General features: G+C 38.6%; 1 protein-coding gene across 2 annotated transcripts in view; it reads right to left on the bottom strand.

Moving 5' to 3' along the window:
• The window catches only part of LOC111142108 (neuron navigator 3), a 387,056-nt gene that overhangs the window by 159,495 nt on the left and 209,289 nt on the right, over positions 1 to 18,272 (bottom strand). For both annotated transcript variants that reach the window (XM_022495074.1, XM_022495073.1), the window contains exons 10-11: positions 8,499 to 8,607; positions 7,420 to 7,803 (exon numbers count right to left, since the gene is read on the bottom strand). In XM_022495074.1, the coding sequence (XP_022350782.1) occupies positions 7,420 to 7,803; positions 8,499 to 8,607 (493 nt within the window). The remainder of the gene's footprint in view (positions 1 to 7,419; positions 7,804 to 8,498; positions 8,608 to 18,272) is intronic.

Genomic DNA, 18,272 nt, shown 5'->3' on the forward strand with positions numbered 1-18,272 from the left:
TTTTTTTTTTTTTTTTTTTTTTCAATTTGCTTCTGCTCCCAGAAGATGTCTCTTAGTGTGGGGTCCTGTCCTGAAAGGGGGTTGTCGTTGGGCACCTGAATGAACTAGCTCATAGCAACTAGACTATTCTATTCTGTTCAGACATGACCTTCTGCCTTTATTCTCCCTGGCTGGTCAAGGGGTCAAAAGCCCTCCCAGCTTCAGCTGCCAACTTCAAATGCTCTGTGTGTTTTCTAGTCAGTTTTCTGACTATTTTGGGTTCTTCTGTTCTTGTTACCAGATGCCCCAGTGCCTACCTCTATTTCCTCTGAAACAGACAGTGATACCATCCTTTGGCTCTTAGATGTCTGTCCTCAGCTGTTTATACTTGGGGGCTGAGATGATACTTTGTCATCAGCTTTTATGTGTGAACAATGATTGTGATTTTTTTGGTTTTGCTGGCTGGTTGCTTTTTCTGTTTTTGTGGGGATTTGGGAAGATTCAAAACCTAGGCTTGCACCATAACTTTTTAGAATTCTGTGTTTTTACATTCAAATTTCATGTCAGCCACTATATGTTACAATTCACTTTCTTTTTTAAAAAAAAGATTTTACTTATTTGACAGAGAGAGAGACAGCCAGAGAAGGAACACACCAACACTTTAACCTGCCCTTCCCAATGGTATACATGCTTCACACCATCAAGTTTACTAAGGGTGAATGGAGGGAGTATCAAGGGAGAAGAAAGATAAAAGTATTCAACTTCCTTTGTAAAAAGGTCACTTCTCAGAATTAAATTACTTTGTGTTTGGGCCATATGACTTAAAGTAGAATTTTAGGTTATGTTCTGACTCAACTATTTATATTGTGACACCTGCAGATCACTTCAATTGCCACCCAATTAAAAAACATAACTTTCTCCCCAATTTTCCAGCATGTTCCTTTTTTATTTCATAAATGGAGGTGTTTTCAGAGACTCATTATAAGTAAGAGGCCTTCTTCTGACTAAATCCTAATTACTGGCAGATTCACATTCCCAAGTGTTTAAAGTAATTTCAGAAAGAGAAGAAAAAGGTAAGTCTTTATATGCTTCAGGAAATTCTGAATTCTCAGAACGCCGATTAACTAGTTTTCTGAGTTCTGTCTAAGGTACATGAGAAAGTGAAACTCCATTCCCATTCACTTCATGACATTCTTTGTGGTTACATGAGGAAAAAAATCTTAAACACCTTCATTCATTACTGTGTCTTTTGAGCTCTTTGTCCCTTTAATCACTGAAACATACTTATAAAAATTGGGAACAGAAAATTAACTTTGTGACTCAATTTTTTCATGAACCGTAGCACAGACATCTCAATGCCCTTTTTTCTCACTTTAAACATCATCAAATTAAAATTCCCCCTGGGATATCTCTAGCCCTCTCATCTTCCGTCCTTTTAATTCTAGGCTGAGGCATCAGGCTACATCCTATAGATGTCAATAATTTTCTGTGTAAACTGATGAGCAATGAAGCACAACACTCCTAAGCACGGTGAGTTACGACCAGCCGTATCATCTGCTGACCATGCCTACTCACCTCCCACACAGGGGACAGAACTCCAGGTCATTCTTTAAATTCCAGTGTTCCTGGACTCCGCCACAGGAAAGAGAAAATGCCAAATGCTCAACAGGTCACCATCACCAGGGGAAGCTTTCATATAGGACTTGTGGGTTTTTTAGTTTTTCTTTAAATATACTGAATATGGATGACACCATAAAACACATGGACTACTGATGCATGTTTAAATAGGCTCATTCTACCCAAGACTTTATTTGAAAGACTGATATGGAACAAAAGTGAACAGAAGTCTGAACTGGGTTTCCACTGAAGCAGGAAACAAGTAGGAAGGACAATGGACATGACTTTATTATTATTTTTTTCTTCTTCTTGTTTCTCATGAGTGAATTCAGCAGAAACTACCCAGATCTCATCAAACAACTTCCTCTTCCTTCTGGGCATAAAGCTGCACCATATTTGCTGGCCTTTCTTCTAATTAGATGTGGCCATTCAGCTGTTTTGAATAAGGGAATGTGTGTAGAAGTTATCTGCACCGCTTGTAAGCCTGGTACATATGAAATACTCTCACACCAAGATTCTTCTTCTCTTTTGCTACCTGCTTATTGAATACCAATGCTCAGGGTGATCCTGGGATTGTAACAGAATTATTCACTTCAGTCTTGTTCTCTGAGAGACTATATGGTGGACATCCCCAACTGAAGGACAGAAATAACAGCGAGGATTTTATTTGAAGGAGAAATCAACCCTGGGTTAAGTTACAAGATTTTGAGATTTCTTGCTTACAGAAGTAACTGTTAACTAATACATCGGGAATCCTGGAAAATACAAAATGTTTCTGAGTATAGGTACGCCTGTAATATATATTATTATATATGTTATAGCTGTTTTAAAAAACTGCCTTAAGAAAAAACTAATCTAAGAATGTATACACACATACTTACTTACAAACGTGTATATATTAGTTACGCATTCACTGAACAAATGAGCACCTACGAAAATATAAAACACACTAGCATGGGGGTCATGTGGTATTTTGCCTATATCGCTCACTTCTGCACACACAGCCCCCAAATGCTTCCTGGCATACAGGGTGAACTCAGAGATATATTTTGGATACGCACTTCAGCTCAGGATCCTTCTCTCAATTCTTTTCCCAGAAGTCCACACATCTCCCACAATTTCCACTATCGTCTTCTATAGGAGACCACACTCGCCATCATAACTCTACTCTGAAAACTACTGTTTTTCCAACTTATACCACAATGTCGTCAACTCTATGTTTCTAACTCTACACTCATCATCTCCCTTCTGCTTTCTCAAAAAAGAAAAAAAAAAAAGCCTCTTTTTCTGCCTATTTTCTCTAAAGCTATAATTTCCCATTTATGGTGCTTACAAAATGGGCATCTTATCTGAATTCACTGCCTCTCTTAAGCCCTTATGAGTAGCCTATCAATTTTTCTGTAAATTTCTCCTCTGTGGTATCTCCCATATCAGTTTTTCCGCTCCTTTCATCCCCATCAAGGCTACTCCCATATTTCTGGCCTATAGACCTTGGACCTCAAGTTCTGCAGTAGTGTCTGAAATCTACCATCAGAGCTTCTCCTCTCAATACATTTTTCAGAATTCCCCTGAGGGGGACTTTCAGAAATCATCTTCATGATCTATTCTGTATGGCTACTAAGTAATCTTAAGAAACAGTGATTTCCATTGCTTAGAGTACACAGTTTAAATTTCTAAGCATAATGTTACTGAGGCCTGTCACAATAGACCCTATCTCTCAAAATTAAATATTCAGATTCCATGAATCTCGATTAAAGGAAAGGTCAGTGAATGTCCTCTAATCCAACTGTCCCTCTGATTCTAAAAATTATATTTTAGTCAAGTTCACTGAATGACATTCTTTCTACAATATTTCTCCTTTTCTTACAGATATTCTCTTAATACATTTCCCTCCTCTATAGCTATTTAAATTAAACTATTTCCTTTTCTTATCCCCTCCTTTCTATCTCATGCCTGGATTTAACACTTTCTCTTTCTTCTGAACTTTTAGCTAAGTTTTTATCTGTACAAAACTTTTGAAATTACTCATACATTGCATTGTCAATGTCCATTGATGTCTGATTTAAATTGCTCCCAAGATATGCATGTTTTCTCTCCCCAGATAAGCATTTTCTGTGTATATAAATAAATAGTCAATCTTCATTATTCACAAACTCCATATTTACAAATTTGCTTACTTGCTAAAATTTGCAAATCAATAACTGCAACACTTCTATGATCATTCACGGACAGGCACAGAGCAGCAATTTGAGTTGCCCATGAGGACATTCTCAGCTGAGGTCAAATAAATAAGGTGACATTCTCCCCTCTTGACTCAGCTCCCTTACTGTCAATGTCTCCTTTTTACAGGCTCTTTAGAGCCACATCTTCTGCATTTTTGTGCTCCCTGTTGGAGATTCTGCTGCTTAAAATGCCCCCTCAAGTGTAGTCTTCAGGTATTCTTGTGTTCCTAAGTGTAAGGCGGCTGTGGTGTGTCTTGTAGAAAACTATGAGTTAGATAAACTTCATTTAGGCATGAATTACAGTGCTGGGAACGCATGAGCTCAATGTTAATGAGTCTACAATACGTATTAATTCACAAATAAGGTGGCTTTAAATTGAAATACACATAAAACAAGATTATATTCTGATGAGTTGATAAAAATGTTGTGACCCAAAGCTCACAGGAACTATGTCTGTATTTCCCCTAGGAGCAATGGTTCAATATTCACTAATTCAGTGTATGTGGTGACTACTGCAAATAAGGAGGTTGACTGCCTGTGTGTATGTGTGAGTGTGTGTCTGTCTGTCTGTGTGTATATTCTATGTATATGTATATATGTGTGTATACATTAATATGTGCATATATGTGTGTGTATAAATATGCTATATTTATGTATATAATCAGGGGGATGGAAGAGGGGGTCTCCCTGCAGTTCACCTGCTTGCTGTGCCCGAGCTCGGAGAGCTATCATCAAACCGTGCTGCAATTCATGGTTTATGGCAACACCAAGGTGAGAGCCCACTCCTAGGCTAACTGATTGCAGCCGGCTCCCTCGCTCCAGTGCCTGGGAACTCTGATGCAGTCAGGCACCCCTATCTTCCTGTGGCCCCAAGAATCCTGAAACCAGTGTCCCACCTAGCATTCCACCCGACTTTGCCACCTGACTCATGAACAATTACTCAGCAAATTCAAATCAAAACCACAATGAGATATCCCCTTACACCAGAATGGCTAAAATTAACAAGTCAGGAAACAACAGGTGTTGGTGAAGATTCAGAGAAAGGGGAACCCTCATACACTGTTGGTGGGAAGGCAAGCTGGGGCAGCCACTCTGGAAAACAGCATGGAGGTTCCTCAAAACATTGAAAATTGAGCTACCCTAAGACGCAGCAATTACACTACTAGGTATTTACCCCCAAGATGCAAATGTAGTGATCCAAAGAGGAATCTATACCACAATGTTTATAGCAGCAATGTCTACACTATCTAAACCATGGAAAGAGCCCAGAAGTCCATCAACAGATGAATGGATAAAGAAGATGTGGTGTATATATACAATGGAATACTATGCAGTCATCAAAACAAATGAAATCTTGCCATTTGTAACTACGTGGATGGAACTAGAGGGTATTATGCTGAGCGAAATAAGTCAATCAGAGAAAGACAATTGTCATATGATCTCACTGATATGTGGAATTTAAGAAACAAAAGCAGAGGATCATAGGGGAAGGGAAGAAAAAATAAGTCAAGATGAAATCAGAGAGGGAGACAAGTCATAAGAGACTCTTAACCATAAAAATAAAGTGAAGGTTGTTGGAGGGAACGGGTGTAAGGGGATGGGGTAACTGGGTGAAGGGCATTAAGGAGGACAGGTGATGAGCACTGGGTATTATGTAAGACTGATGAGGGGTGCCTTGGTGGCTCAGTCATTAAGCGGCTGCTTTCGGCTCAGGTCATGATCCCAGCGTCCTGGGATCGAGCCCTGCATCGGGCTCTCCGTTCAGTGGGAAGCCTGCTTCTCCCTCTCCCACTCCCCTGCTTGTGTTTTCTCACTTGCTGTGTCTCTCTGTCAAATAAATAAATAAAATCTTTAAAAAAAAAAAAGAAGAAGACTAATAGATCACTGACTTCTACTTCTGAAACTAATAATACACTATATGATAATTAATTGAATTTAAATAAAAAATAAATTTTCATCCAGTAGTGAATATAAAAACACATATGCTCTCACTTAAAGAGATGAAGAAAGAAAAGAGGAGGAGATAGGAGTGAGAGTGGGAACAGTGGGTAAGAAAAGGGAGAGACAGGAGAAAAAGTTCATGCTTTCAATGTTCCTGTGCTGCCCAAACTGGGTATCCTCACACCCAGATGTTATTTAATATGGACAAAAATGATAACAATAACATCTACAAGTTACTGTGATTATTAATGATAATAAATGGAATTATGATGCTGACGACAAATTTACTCAACTCTCATACTGCAACATGCTTTGAGTAAGTACAATTTTGTGGATTATTTCCTTAATTCCTAATAATTTTGTGGAGATTCTGCAATTTTATCCTTATTACAGAAAACAAAGAGTTTGGGCAAATTAAGCCCCCATGGCTTCCACAGACAGCAAATCATAGAAAGGAATTTAAATTAGACTCTGACTCCAGCAGCATCTCAACTACTTCCTACCCTAACTGACTGCAATCTGTCTCCCTAATTCTAAACTGTTGGAATTTAGGCATCTGGGAAGGAACACGTATGAAACCACTGGATATGGGGACATCACAGCAGAGCTATCCATCAAAAGCTCTTCTGTAATTTTTTTTTTTTTTTTTAGGTTTGCCACCTTTCAAATAAGATTTTCTTTTTTCTTTTCTTCTTTTCTTTTCTTTCATGAAGGAAGTCAGGAAGGTTACTCATATAGAAGAATGCTTTCTGATACTGGTTCTCTCAGATGTATAAGGACAAAAAGTAGGTCAAATCCCTAAATTTAGCATTTTGGGAAATGATGAAAATTATAAAATTGATTTGGGAAGCTTTTCCTTGCATTACAGAGCAAAGGTTTTAAAGCCAGATGTATGTGACTTCTAATGCAAGTCTCCCCTTTCCTTAGCATTATACAATTGTGGCTAGTTAGGATAAGGTTTTGTATCTGTAAGGAATTATAATTATTTATAGAAGTAGCTTTAATAGAGTATCCTATTGCCTCCATTAGGGCTTATCTTCAGATTGGACTAAATATTCCACATTGCCAAAATCTTTAAGAGTTTTATAATCACAACATTTTTGCAGACTACAATAGAAAACAGAAGAAAAACAAAGGCTACGATTTAAAAAATAAATCTGATAGCATCAAAAGAGATTGAAAGTCTCAATTCTAAAATGATTTTCCCTCAAGTTAGATTGGAGGTGCATAACCGAAGAAAGCTAGAAAATATCTGTCTTCAAAGAAGTTAGAGGCAGTTTTGACAAACCAAATTGAAAAAATAAAATCCAGCAGCCCAGCGAAACTCCTCCTGTCCCCTTCCCACGTCTTTTACTACAAAATCTGTGACTTAAGAATTGTGTGAAAATCACTCCCAAAAGCACAGGGCACATTTGGTTCTCTCAACTAACAACAGAAAGATTTAAGGGCTTATAATGAAAAGATTTTATAGAAGTTTTAGATATTTTACTCTTCATGAATGAGCAGAAGAGAGGGTCTGATACATCCCCAAACAACCTTCGATTTTTATGAGTTCTAATGACTTTGTGAGCTGACCAAATTACTTTTTCTCCAGCTCATGCATCTTAGTAGAACACTTTTCCCTGTCTGTGTAATGTTGATAGAGACCGAGGCCACTTACCCACTATTGATATCATCAGCCCTGAGACTTTTCCCAAGGATATCACCATCACTCATATATCCACCAACGTCGACTTCAGAAGACATGTCCAGGTCACTGCTTGCTTTCTCACTCATGTCAATTTGGGATATGTTTCCCAGTCGAGAGACAGCTGCTCGACGGAGAGGTGTTGTGTACATGAACCTCGAGGGGTCTGTGTGGATGAATCGGCTGGTACTACTGCGAGGGTAGCCAGCCCCCAAGGAGGGAGCGTCTCCAGCCTGAAGTCGAGGACATGCCTGACCCAACCTCCAGGTCATGGGAGTGGGTCGGCTTGTCAGGTTGGGTATGGTCCTTCCATTCACTTCTGTTGTCACAGTGCTGTCAAATGTTGTCTCCAGGGTGCTGGCAAACAAATGAAGAAAGAACTATACTCGGATTCACTTGGGATCATAGATCAAGAATACATGAAGACAGGAAAGGCTAGAGCTGAGTCATTTCTTAGAAGTATGTCATTTTCATGAAAGTCAAATTATACTTTCATGATGAGATGCAAAACACCTCTGCCGATGTCAGCATGCGGGATGGGGCATTCATTAGAAGATTGCTGTTTTGCTTTTTTGCTTTTGAAAGAAAGGTCATTATCACATTTTAGATAAAGCAAAATTGTGTTTCACAGTTTCAACAAACCCTTCACCTAACCCCAATGGCTTCCCAGAACGATTCTGGAAGTTGAGACCAATTATGTTTCAGAGTCTCTCTGTACCCCCCATCCCCACTCCTGCCCCCGATGCATTTCAACTGCAACTTCTGCCCACTGTTCTTTGTCACAGGCATGGAAATCTACTTGGTTGTGATGGTGGTAATTTCAGTAGCTATTTTAGTTTGAAAGGGATACTCTATGGAAGAAGATGGATGGGAGAAAAAAGTCCTAGGGTATGTGCTAAGAAGTAGCCAGCTGAATGTCATGTAAAATTTAAGTGAGAAAATAGTAAGGGGAAATTAAATTTTTTCTTTATTCTTATAAGACGTTAAGTTCTTGATAGTCATTTTTTTTTTTCTTTATTGGCCCAACAATACATAGAATTGAGAAAAAAAACCTGTGGCTTATCTGGGTCCCACGAAGACTGGACATAGTCTCCTCTAAATTTTGCCTCAAATCTGCTATGTTTTTAACTGTTCTCATTCTTCTTGTTTCAGGGTCTTCACCTGGAAAAGTAACATAATAATATATTTGTCAGTCAAGTCATTTACTGATCTCAGAATAACTGCATACATAGATAAGTAATATAAATTCTTCTCCTTAAAAATATAACAATAGGTAGGAAATTCCAAATGGCTACTATCTGAAAATTGTAATTCTTCTTTCTACATTCACATTCAATAAAATGTGAATAGAAACAAATGTATCATTACAAGTAATAACTGATGAGGAGTGATGATAATACAATAATACTTTGTAGATCCATGACCTTAATCATTGCAAAGTGACAGTGATTAATTCAGTAATATACTATTTAGTACTCCATATTACTGAGCTTAATTTAAAAATCTGAAATTATTTAGAACCTAATTAACCTCATAATTACCTATTTCCAGGTCTAGTCAGAAGAGTAAGATAAACTTACCTTGTAGCAATTACACATTTGGGCTCTGGGGAATAAGATAGAGGTCTTTTCTTACAGAGGCAATACCATTATAAGTCTTCTATTAACATTGGGTGGCTATATTTTTAAATAAAAATATGTTGATTTTTCTACACTTTCTACAGGGACTCACAACATACCCCTGTGACACCAGAGTGCCAGTAAAGTCCCTAGCATCTAAACCCAGCATGTGTTTAATAGGCATGAAACCCACAGGTTTCCAATATGACAAATACTGGCCTTGCTCAACCACCACCTCTCTTTTAGATGCAGAGGTGCCATTAAATGAGTTTGATTATAGACATGTAATACTTCCAAGCCAGTGGCCCTCTGAAACTGGTCTATTTGGAGACTGAAAAGAACATGGGGATACAATAGAGGAAGTAGAGAAATTTTAAAAAGAAAGAAAGATGAGGGGTAGGAGTCAAGATGGCAGAGGAGTAGCAGACTGAGATGACGTTAGGTCACAGGAGTTCAGCTAGGTAGTTATCAAAGCATTCCTAACACCGACAACCCAACAGGAGATCGAAAAGAAGAAGAGCAGCAATTCTAGAAACAGAAAATGGACCACTTTCTGAAAGGTAGGATGTGTGGAGAAGTGAATCTGAAGGGATGGGAAGAGAGGCCGTGGAAGGAGGGGCCAGCTCCCGACAAGCGACAGAGCAAGGAAGCACAAAATTCTACCATATTAATTTTTCACAAAATTCCTGGGATTGAGCCCCACATCGGGCTCTCTGCTTGGCAAGGAGTCTGCTTCCACCCCCATGCCCTGCCTGCTGCTCTGCCTACTTGTGATCTCTCTCTGTCAAATAAATAAATAAAATCTTTAAAAAAAAAAAAATAAATAAAGTCTGCTCCACTGAGGGACATCACTCCAGAGGCCAACCAGGGGTGGAGCCCTCGAAGGGACAGTGTGGTCTCAGGTCCTGCGAGGTCACAGAAGGATCGGGGGTGTCTGAGTGTAGCAGAGCTCACAGGTATCAGAGTGGGGAAGCTGGCTACAGAGATGGAGCCGAGGAGTAGACTCTCAGCTCAGAGTTACCTTAAACTGTGATCCATGGCATAGTCAGGCCCCTGCTATTTGAGCAGGGACCCCACAAATGGCAGATCTGGGGAGACCCAACTTCCTACTCTGGATTCAGGAATCTGCTGTGTTTGGAGACTCCAAACGGGGCTGTGTGCCGGAGACTGAAATGTTCGGTCATTGGCCAGGTGAGCTTGGAGCGTGGCTGGAGGCCAGGGAGACAGGAATGACTGACCACTTTCCTAGAAGGGCACGCTGAGGAGTGGGGAACCAAGCTCTCAGCTCCTCTGGGCCAGAGATTGGGAGGCCGCCATTTTCATTTCCATCCTCCAGAGCTCTACGGAAAACATTCAGGGAACAAAAGCTCCCGAGAACAAACCCGAGCAGATTACTTAGGCCGGCCCCTGGCAAGGGGGGCAGAGTTGGACCTCGGACAGACATCTGAGAATCACTAAAAGAGGCCCCTCCCCCAGAAGATCAGCAAGAACATCCAGCCAAGACCAAGCTCACTGATCAAGGAGAATAGCAGAATTCCAGAGGAAGAGAAAGCAAAGAATGGAATTCATGGCTTTCTCCCCATTATTCTTTAGTCTTGCAAAGTTAATTAATTCTCTTATTTTTTTCTTATTCTCATTTTTTTAAGTTTTCCTATTTCCTATTTTAACTTTTATTAATGAGTTTATCTTAACAATATCTTTCTAAAAAAACCCAAACTTTAAAAATCTTCATTATTATAGTCATATTTTATCTTTCATTGGATCTAACTTTATTTTTTGTATACATATAGGGTTTTATCTTCTAAAATTTTTGGCATAATATTTCTTCTAATACGTCAAAATATACCATAAATATAGCACAGGGCATTGTTCTAGTCTCCAGCCTGAGCACATTCTCTCCACTTTCTTTTCCCAACCAAATTATCAATTCCTGTTTTAGAATTTTTTTTTTAATTGTCATCATTACAGTCATATTCAATCCCTTCATCATTGTACCCTTATTTTTGTATATATACAAGTTTTTCTTTCTTTAAAATTTTGGGAGGTACTTTCTTCTAAGGGACAAAAATACACCCAAAATCAAGTGGATGGCTCTGTTCTATTCACCAGTCTAATATATATATATGCATATATATATATATATATATGCATATATATATATATGTAAAAATTGATTTTTCTTTAATTTTTTTAAACTTCTTTTTACCCCCTCACTTCTCCCCCCAATTTTGGTTCTCTTCTGATTTGGTTGGTGTACATTTTCCTGGTGGCTTTAACACCCTTTTACTACTTTATTCTCTCATTCATATATTCTTATCTGGATAAAATGACAGGGTGGAAAAATCACCACACACAAAAAAGAACAAGAGGCAGTATTGAAGGCTATGGACCTAATCAATAGAGACATTGGCAAAATGTCAGATCCAGAGTCCAGAATGACGATTCTCAAGGTGTTAGCTAGGCTCGAAAAAGGCATGGAAGATATCAAAGGAAATCTGTCTGGAGAAATAAAAGCCCTTTCTGGAGAAATAGAAGAACTAAAATCTAACCAGGTTGAAATCAAAAAGCTATTAATGAGGTGCAATAAAAAATGGAGGCTCTTACTGCTACGATAAACGAGGCAGAAGAGAGAATTAGTGATATAGAAGACCAAATGACAGAGAATAAAGAAGCTAAGCAAAAGAGACAAACAACCACTGGACCATGAGGGGAGAATTTGCGAGATAAGTGATATCATAAGATGAAACAATATTAGAATTATTGGGATTCCAGAAGAAGAAGAAAGAGAGAGGGGGGCAGAAGGTATATTGGAGTGAATTATAGTAGAGAATGTCCCTAACATGGCCAAGGTAACAAACATCAAAACCCAGGAGGCACACACAACCCCCCTCAAAATCAATAAAAATAGGTCCATACCCCGTCATCTAACAGTGAAACTAACAAGTATTAGTGACAAAGAGAAAATTCTGAAAGCAGCCTGGGACAATAGTCTGTAACATACAATAGTTAAAATATGACATTGGCAGCACACTTATCCACAGAGACCTGGCAGGCCAGAAATAACTGGCATGATATATTCAGAGCACTAAATGAGAAAAACATGCAGTCAAGAATACTATATCCAGCTAGGCTATCATTGAAAATAGAAAGAGAGATAAAAAGATTCCAGGACAAACAAAAACTTAAAGATTTGTATACACCAAACCAGCCCTACAGGAAATATTGAAAGGCGTCCTCTAAGCAAAGAGAGAGCCTGAAAGTAGTAGAATAGAAAGGAACAGAGACAATATACAATAACAGTCACCTTACAGGCAATACAATGGCACTAAATTCATATCTCTCACTAGTTACCCTGAATGTAAATGGACTAAATGCCCCATTCAAAAGACATAGGCTATCAAAATGGATTTAAAAAAAAAAAAAGCCATCAATATGCTGTCTACAAGAAACTCATTTTAGACCCAAAGACACCTCCAGATTGAAAGTGAGGGGGTGGAAAACCATTTACCATGCTAATGGACATCAAAAGAAAGTTGGGCTGGCAATCCTTATATCAGATAAATTAGATTTTAAGCCAAAGACTATACTAAGAGATGAGGAAGGACACTATATCGAACCCAAAGGGTCTGTCCAACAAGGAAATCTAACAATTTTAAATATCTATGCCCCTAACATAAGAGCAGTGAACTATATAAACCAATTAATAACAAAATCAAAGGAACACATCGACAATAATACAATAATAGTACAGAACGTTAACATCCCCCTCACTGAAATGGACAGATCATCCAAGCAAAAGATCAACAAGGAAATCAAGGCCTTAAACGACACACTGGACCAGATGGACATCACAGATATATTCAGAACATTCTATCCCAAAGCAACAGAATATACACTCTTCTCTACTGCACATGGAACATTCTCCAGAATAGATCCCATCCTGGATCACAAATCAGGTCTCAACTGGTACCAAAAGATTGGGTTCATCCCCTGCATGTATTAAGACCACAATGCTCTGAAGCTAGAACTCAATCACAAGAGGAAAGTTGGAAAGAACTCAAATACATGGAGGCTAAAGAGCATCCTATTTAAGAATGAATGAGTCAACCAGGAAATTAAGGAAGAATTGAAACAATTCATGGGAACAAATGATAATGAAAACACAACTGATCAAAATCTGTGGGACACAGTAAGGGCAGTCCTGAGACAGAAATATATAGTGACACAAGCCTTTCTCAAGAAACAAGATCTCAAGTACACAACCTAACCCTACACCTAAAGGAGCTGCAGAAAGAACAGCAAAGAAAGCCTAAACCCAGCAGGAGAAGAGAAATCATAAAGATCAGAGCAGAAATCAAAGGAATAGGAACCAAAAAAAAACAGAACAGATCAATGAAACTAGGAGCTGTTTCTTTGAAAGAATTAATAAGATTGATAAGCCCCTAGCCAGACTAATCACAAGAAAAGAGAAAGGATCCAAATAAATAAAATCATGAATAAAAGAGGAGAGATTACAACCAACACCAAAGAAATACATACAATTATAAGAACAAATTAGGAGCAACTATATGCCAGTAAATCTGGCAATCTGGAAGAAATGGATGCATTCCTAGAAACCTATAAACTACCAAAACTGAACCAAGAAGAAATAAAGAACCTGAATAGACCCATAACCAGTAAGGAGATTGAAGCAGTCATCAAAAATCTCCAAACAAACAAAAGCCCAGGGCCAGACAGCTTCCCAGGGGAATTCTACCAAACATTTAAAGAAGAATTAATACCTATTCTCCTGAAACTGTTCCAAAAAATACAAATGGAGGGAAAATTGCCAAACTCATTTATGAAGCCAGCATTACCTTGATCCCAAAACCAACAAAGACCCCATCAAACAGGAAAATTACAGACCAATATCCTTGAACACAGATGTGAAAATTCTCACCAAAATACTAGCCAATAGGATCCAAAAGTACATTAAAAGGATTATTCACCATGACCAAGTGGGATTTATTCCTGGGTTGCAAGGTTGGTTCGACATCCACAAATCAATCAATGTGATACAATACATTAATAAAAGAAAGAACAAGAACCATATGATACTCTCAATAGATGCTGAAAAAGCATTTGACAAAGTACAGCATCCTTTCATGATCAAAACTCTTCAAAGTGTAGAGACAGAGGGTACATACCTCAATATCATGAAAGCCATCTACGAAAAACCCACAGAGAATACCATTCTCAATAGAGAAAAACTAAGAGTTTTTCCGCTAAGGTCAGGAACAAGACAGGGATGTCCATTATCACCACTGCTATTCAACATAGTACCAGAAGTCCCAGCCTCCGCAATCAGACAACAAAAACAACAAAATTAAAGGCAGCCAAATCAGCAAATAAGGAGTCAAACTATCACTCTTTGCAGATGATATGATACTTTACGTGGAAAACCTAAAAGACTCCACTCCAAAACTGGAATTCAGTAAAGTGTCAGGATATAAAAGCAGTGCACAGAAATCAGTTGCATTTCTATATACCAACAATAAGACAGAAGAAAGAGAAATTAAGGAGTCAATCCCATTTACAATTGTACCCAAAACCATAAGATACCTAGGTATAAACCTAACCAAAGAGGCAAAAAATCTGTACTCAGAAAACTATGAAGTACTCATGAAAGAAATGGAGGAAGACACAAAGAAATGGATAATGTTCCATGCTCATGGATCAGAAGAACAAATATTGTGAAAATGTCTATGCTACCTAAAGCAATCTACACATTTATTGTAATCCCTACCAAATACCATCAAATTTTTTTCAAAGAAATGGAAAAAATAATCCTAAAATTTATATGGAACCTAAAAGACCCCAAATAGCCAGAGGAATGTTGATAAGGAAAGCCAAAGTTGGTGGCATCACAATTCCAGACTTCAAGCTCTATTACAAAGCTGTAATCATTAAGACATATGGTACTGGCACAAAAACAGACACATAGATCAATGGAACAGAACAGAGAGCCCAGAAATAGACACTCAACTTTATGGTCAACTAATCTTTGACAAAGCAGGAAAGAATGTCCAATGGTAAAAAGACAAGTCTCTTCCACAAATGGTGTTGGGGAAACTGGACAGCCACATGCAGAATGATGAACCTGGACCATTTCCTTACACCACACACAAAAATAGACTCCAAATGGATGAAAGACCTCAATGTGAGAAAGGAATTCATCAACATTCTGGAGGTGAACACAGGCAGCAACCTCTTTGATCTCAGCCACAGCAACTTCTTCATAGAAACACAGCCAAAGGCAAGGGAAGCAAGGGTAAAAATGAACTATTGGGATGTCATCAAGGTCAAAAGCTTTGCACAGCAAAGGAAACAGTCATCAAAACCAAAAAACAACTGACAGAATGGAAGAAGATATTTGCAAACAACATATCAGATAAAGGGTAGTATCCAATATCTATAAAGAACTTATCAAACTCAATACCCAAAGAATAAACAATCCAATCAAGAAATGGGCAGAGGACATGAACAGACATTTCTGCAAGGAAGATATCCAGATGGCCAACAGACACATGAAAAAGTGCTCCAGATCCCTTGGTATCAGGGAAATACAAATCAAAATCACAATGAGATACCTCGTCACACCAGTCAGAATGGCTAAAATTAACAAGTCAGGAAATGACAAATGTTGGAGAGGATGCGAATAAAGGGGAACCCTCTTACACTGTTGGTGGGAAGGCAAGCTGGTGCAGCCACTCTGGAAAACAGCATGGAGATTCCTCAAAAAGTTGAAAATAGAGCTACCCTATGACCCAGGAATCGCAGTACTGGGTATTTAACCTAAAGATAGGAATGTAGTCATCCAAAAGGGCACATGCATCCGAATGTTTATAGCAGCAATGTCCACAATAGCCAAACTATGGAGAGAACCTAGAAGTCCACCAACAGATGAATGGATAAAGAAGATGTGGTATATATTTACAATGGAATACTACGCAGCCATCAAAAGAAATGAAATCTTCCCATTTGCAACGACGTGGATGGAACTAGAGGGTATTATGCTGAGCGAAATAAGTCAATCAGAGAAAGATAATTATCATATGATCTCCCTGATATGAGGAATTTGAGAGGCAAAGTGGGGGACTTGGGGGGTAGGGAAGGAAAAAATGAAACAAGTTGGGGTCAGGAGGGAGATAATCTTTAAGTGACTCTTAGTCTCACAAAACAAACTGAGGGTTGTCAGGGGGTTGGGGATAGGGAGAGGGTGGTTGGGTTATGGACATTGGGGAGGGTATGTGATATGGTGAGTGCTGTGAGGTGTGTAAGCCTGAAGATTCACAGACCTATCCCCCTGGGGCTAGTATGTTATATGTTAATTTAAAAAAGTAATTAAAAAGGGGCACCGGGTGGCTCAGTGGGTTAAGCCTCTGCCTTCGGCTCAGGTCATGATCTCAGGGTCCTGGGATCGAGCCCTGCATCAGGCTCTCTGCTCAGCAGGGAGTCCGCTTCCCCCTCTCTCTCTGCCTTTCTCTCTGCCTACTTGTGTTCTCTCTCTCTGTGTCAAATCAATAAGTAAAATCTTAAAAAAAAAGTAATAAAAATCCATTTGTTCTTTCTTTTTTTTTTTAAAGGTTTTATTTATTTATTTGACAGAGACCACAAGTAGGCAGAGAGGCAGAGAGAGAGAGGGGGAAGCAGGCTCCCTGCTGAGCAGAGAGCCTGATGCGGGGCTCGATCCCAGGACCTTGAGATCATGATCTGAGCCAAAGGCAGAGGCTTAACCCACTGAGCCACCCAAGCGCCCCTACTTGTTCTATTTCTGAGAGTTGCCTGTTAAAGTTTCTAGTGATGATTGTGAATTTATCTCCTTCCCCATTTAGTTTTGTCAGTTTTTGTCTTATGGACTTTAAAGCTCTGTTATTAGGTGTATTATGTTCAGAATTGCCATGTCAGTTGATACATTCAATACTTTATCATTATAAAGTATCCGTCTCTAACTTGGACAATATTTCTTGTTTCAAGTCTACTTTGTCTGATAGAAATGCAATTACACTAGCTTTCTTATGATTTGTGTTTGGACGGTCTATATTTTTTCTATCTTTTTACTTTTAAACTCTTTGTGACTATATTTAAAGTGTGTATTCATATTGGCAACATAAATTTCAGTCTTATATTATTATTCATTCTGATAATCTCTGTTTTTAATTGTAAGTTTTAATCCAATCACATTAATATAGTAATTAATATAATTAAAAAAAGAAAGATGAAGGAAGAAAGGAAGGGAGGGAAGAAGGGAGGTAGGGGAATGGATGGGCTAAGGGGAGGAAAGGTATGAGAAGGAGAGGGGAAGAGAAGAAAGTAAAGGATGCGGACAGCGGGAAAGAGAAGGGAATGGAAGGAAAGGAAAAACAAAAGGGAAAGTGAAGTTAGAAAATAGCATATATTAAACTCCTATATGAAAACCATCACACAGACAGGTCAAGATTTATATCTACAGTCTGTTTCAAGAATATTGGTAGATATTTGATGTGCTCATTTTCTTCTACAGTATTCATGCCAGATTAAAAAAATATATATACAGCAAATGCACCCACTTAACATGTATAATATCAGCATAGGGTTGGTAGGGATTTCAGAGAATGTCTCTCCTTGCCTCTCAGCCAGTGAGAAAACTCATCTATGCCTCACTTGGGAGATAGCCATGGGCCTCTGCCTGAAACCTCCAAGATTGGAGAGACATCATCTCATGAAGAGATGGCTCCTACTCTTGGACAGGTCTAAATGTGAAAACATTTCTGAGGATGGACAATTTGCCCCCCTTTCATTTCCATCTAGTGGTCCTAGCTACTCTGTAAGCCACTAAACTTTCAGAGACTGAAACACACCAACTGCCCATTCCTCTATTTTCTTCTTCAGCCAAACATCCCTATGTTGTTTTTTTTTCCTCATCCCAAATGGTTGCCAAAACATCCACCATTCTGCTGCCAGTCTGTAAATATCTACTTTTTAATTGACAAAATATTTGGACAGTTAAAATATGCTTAAAAATAGCGTTATTACTTCAACCTTAGAAAGTATAAAAGATGCTTAATATATCGTCAAGATAGAAAAATATGTATTGGACACTCATGCACATGGCATAAACTTTTCCTACACTATTTAAAGGCATGCAATCCTTAACCTCATAAATTAACATCACTTTAAAACTCAAAG

The sequence above is a fragment of the Enhydra lutris genome, unplaced genomic scaffold (genome assembly GCF_002288905.1).
Source record: "Enhydra lutris kenyoni isolate GAN:26980312 unplaced genomic scaffold, ASM228890v2 scaffoldscaffold7, whole genome shotgun sequence".
NCBI classification, from domain to species: Eukaryota; Metazoa; Chordata; class Mammalia; order Carnivora; family Mustelidae; genus Enhydra; species Enhydra lutris.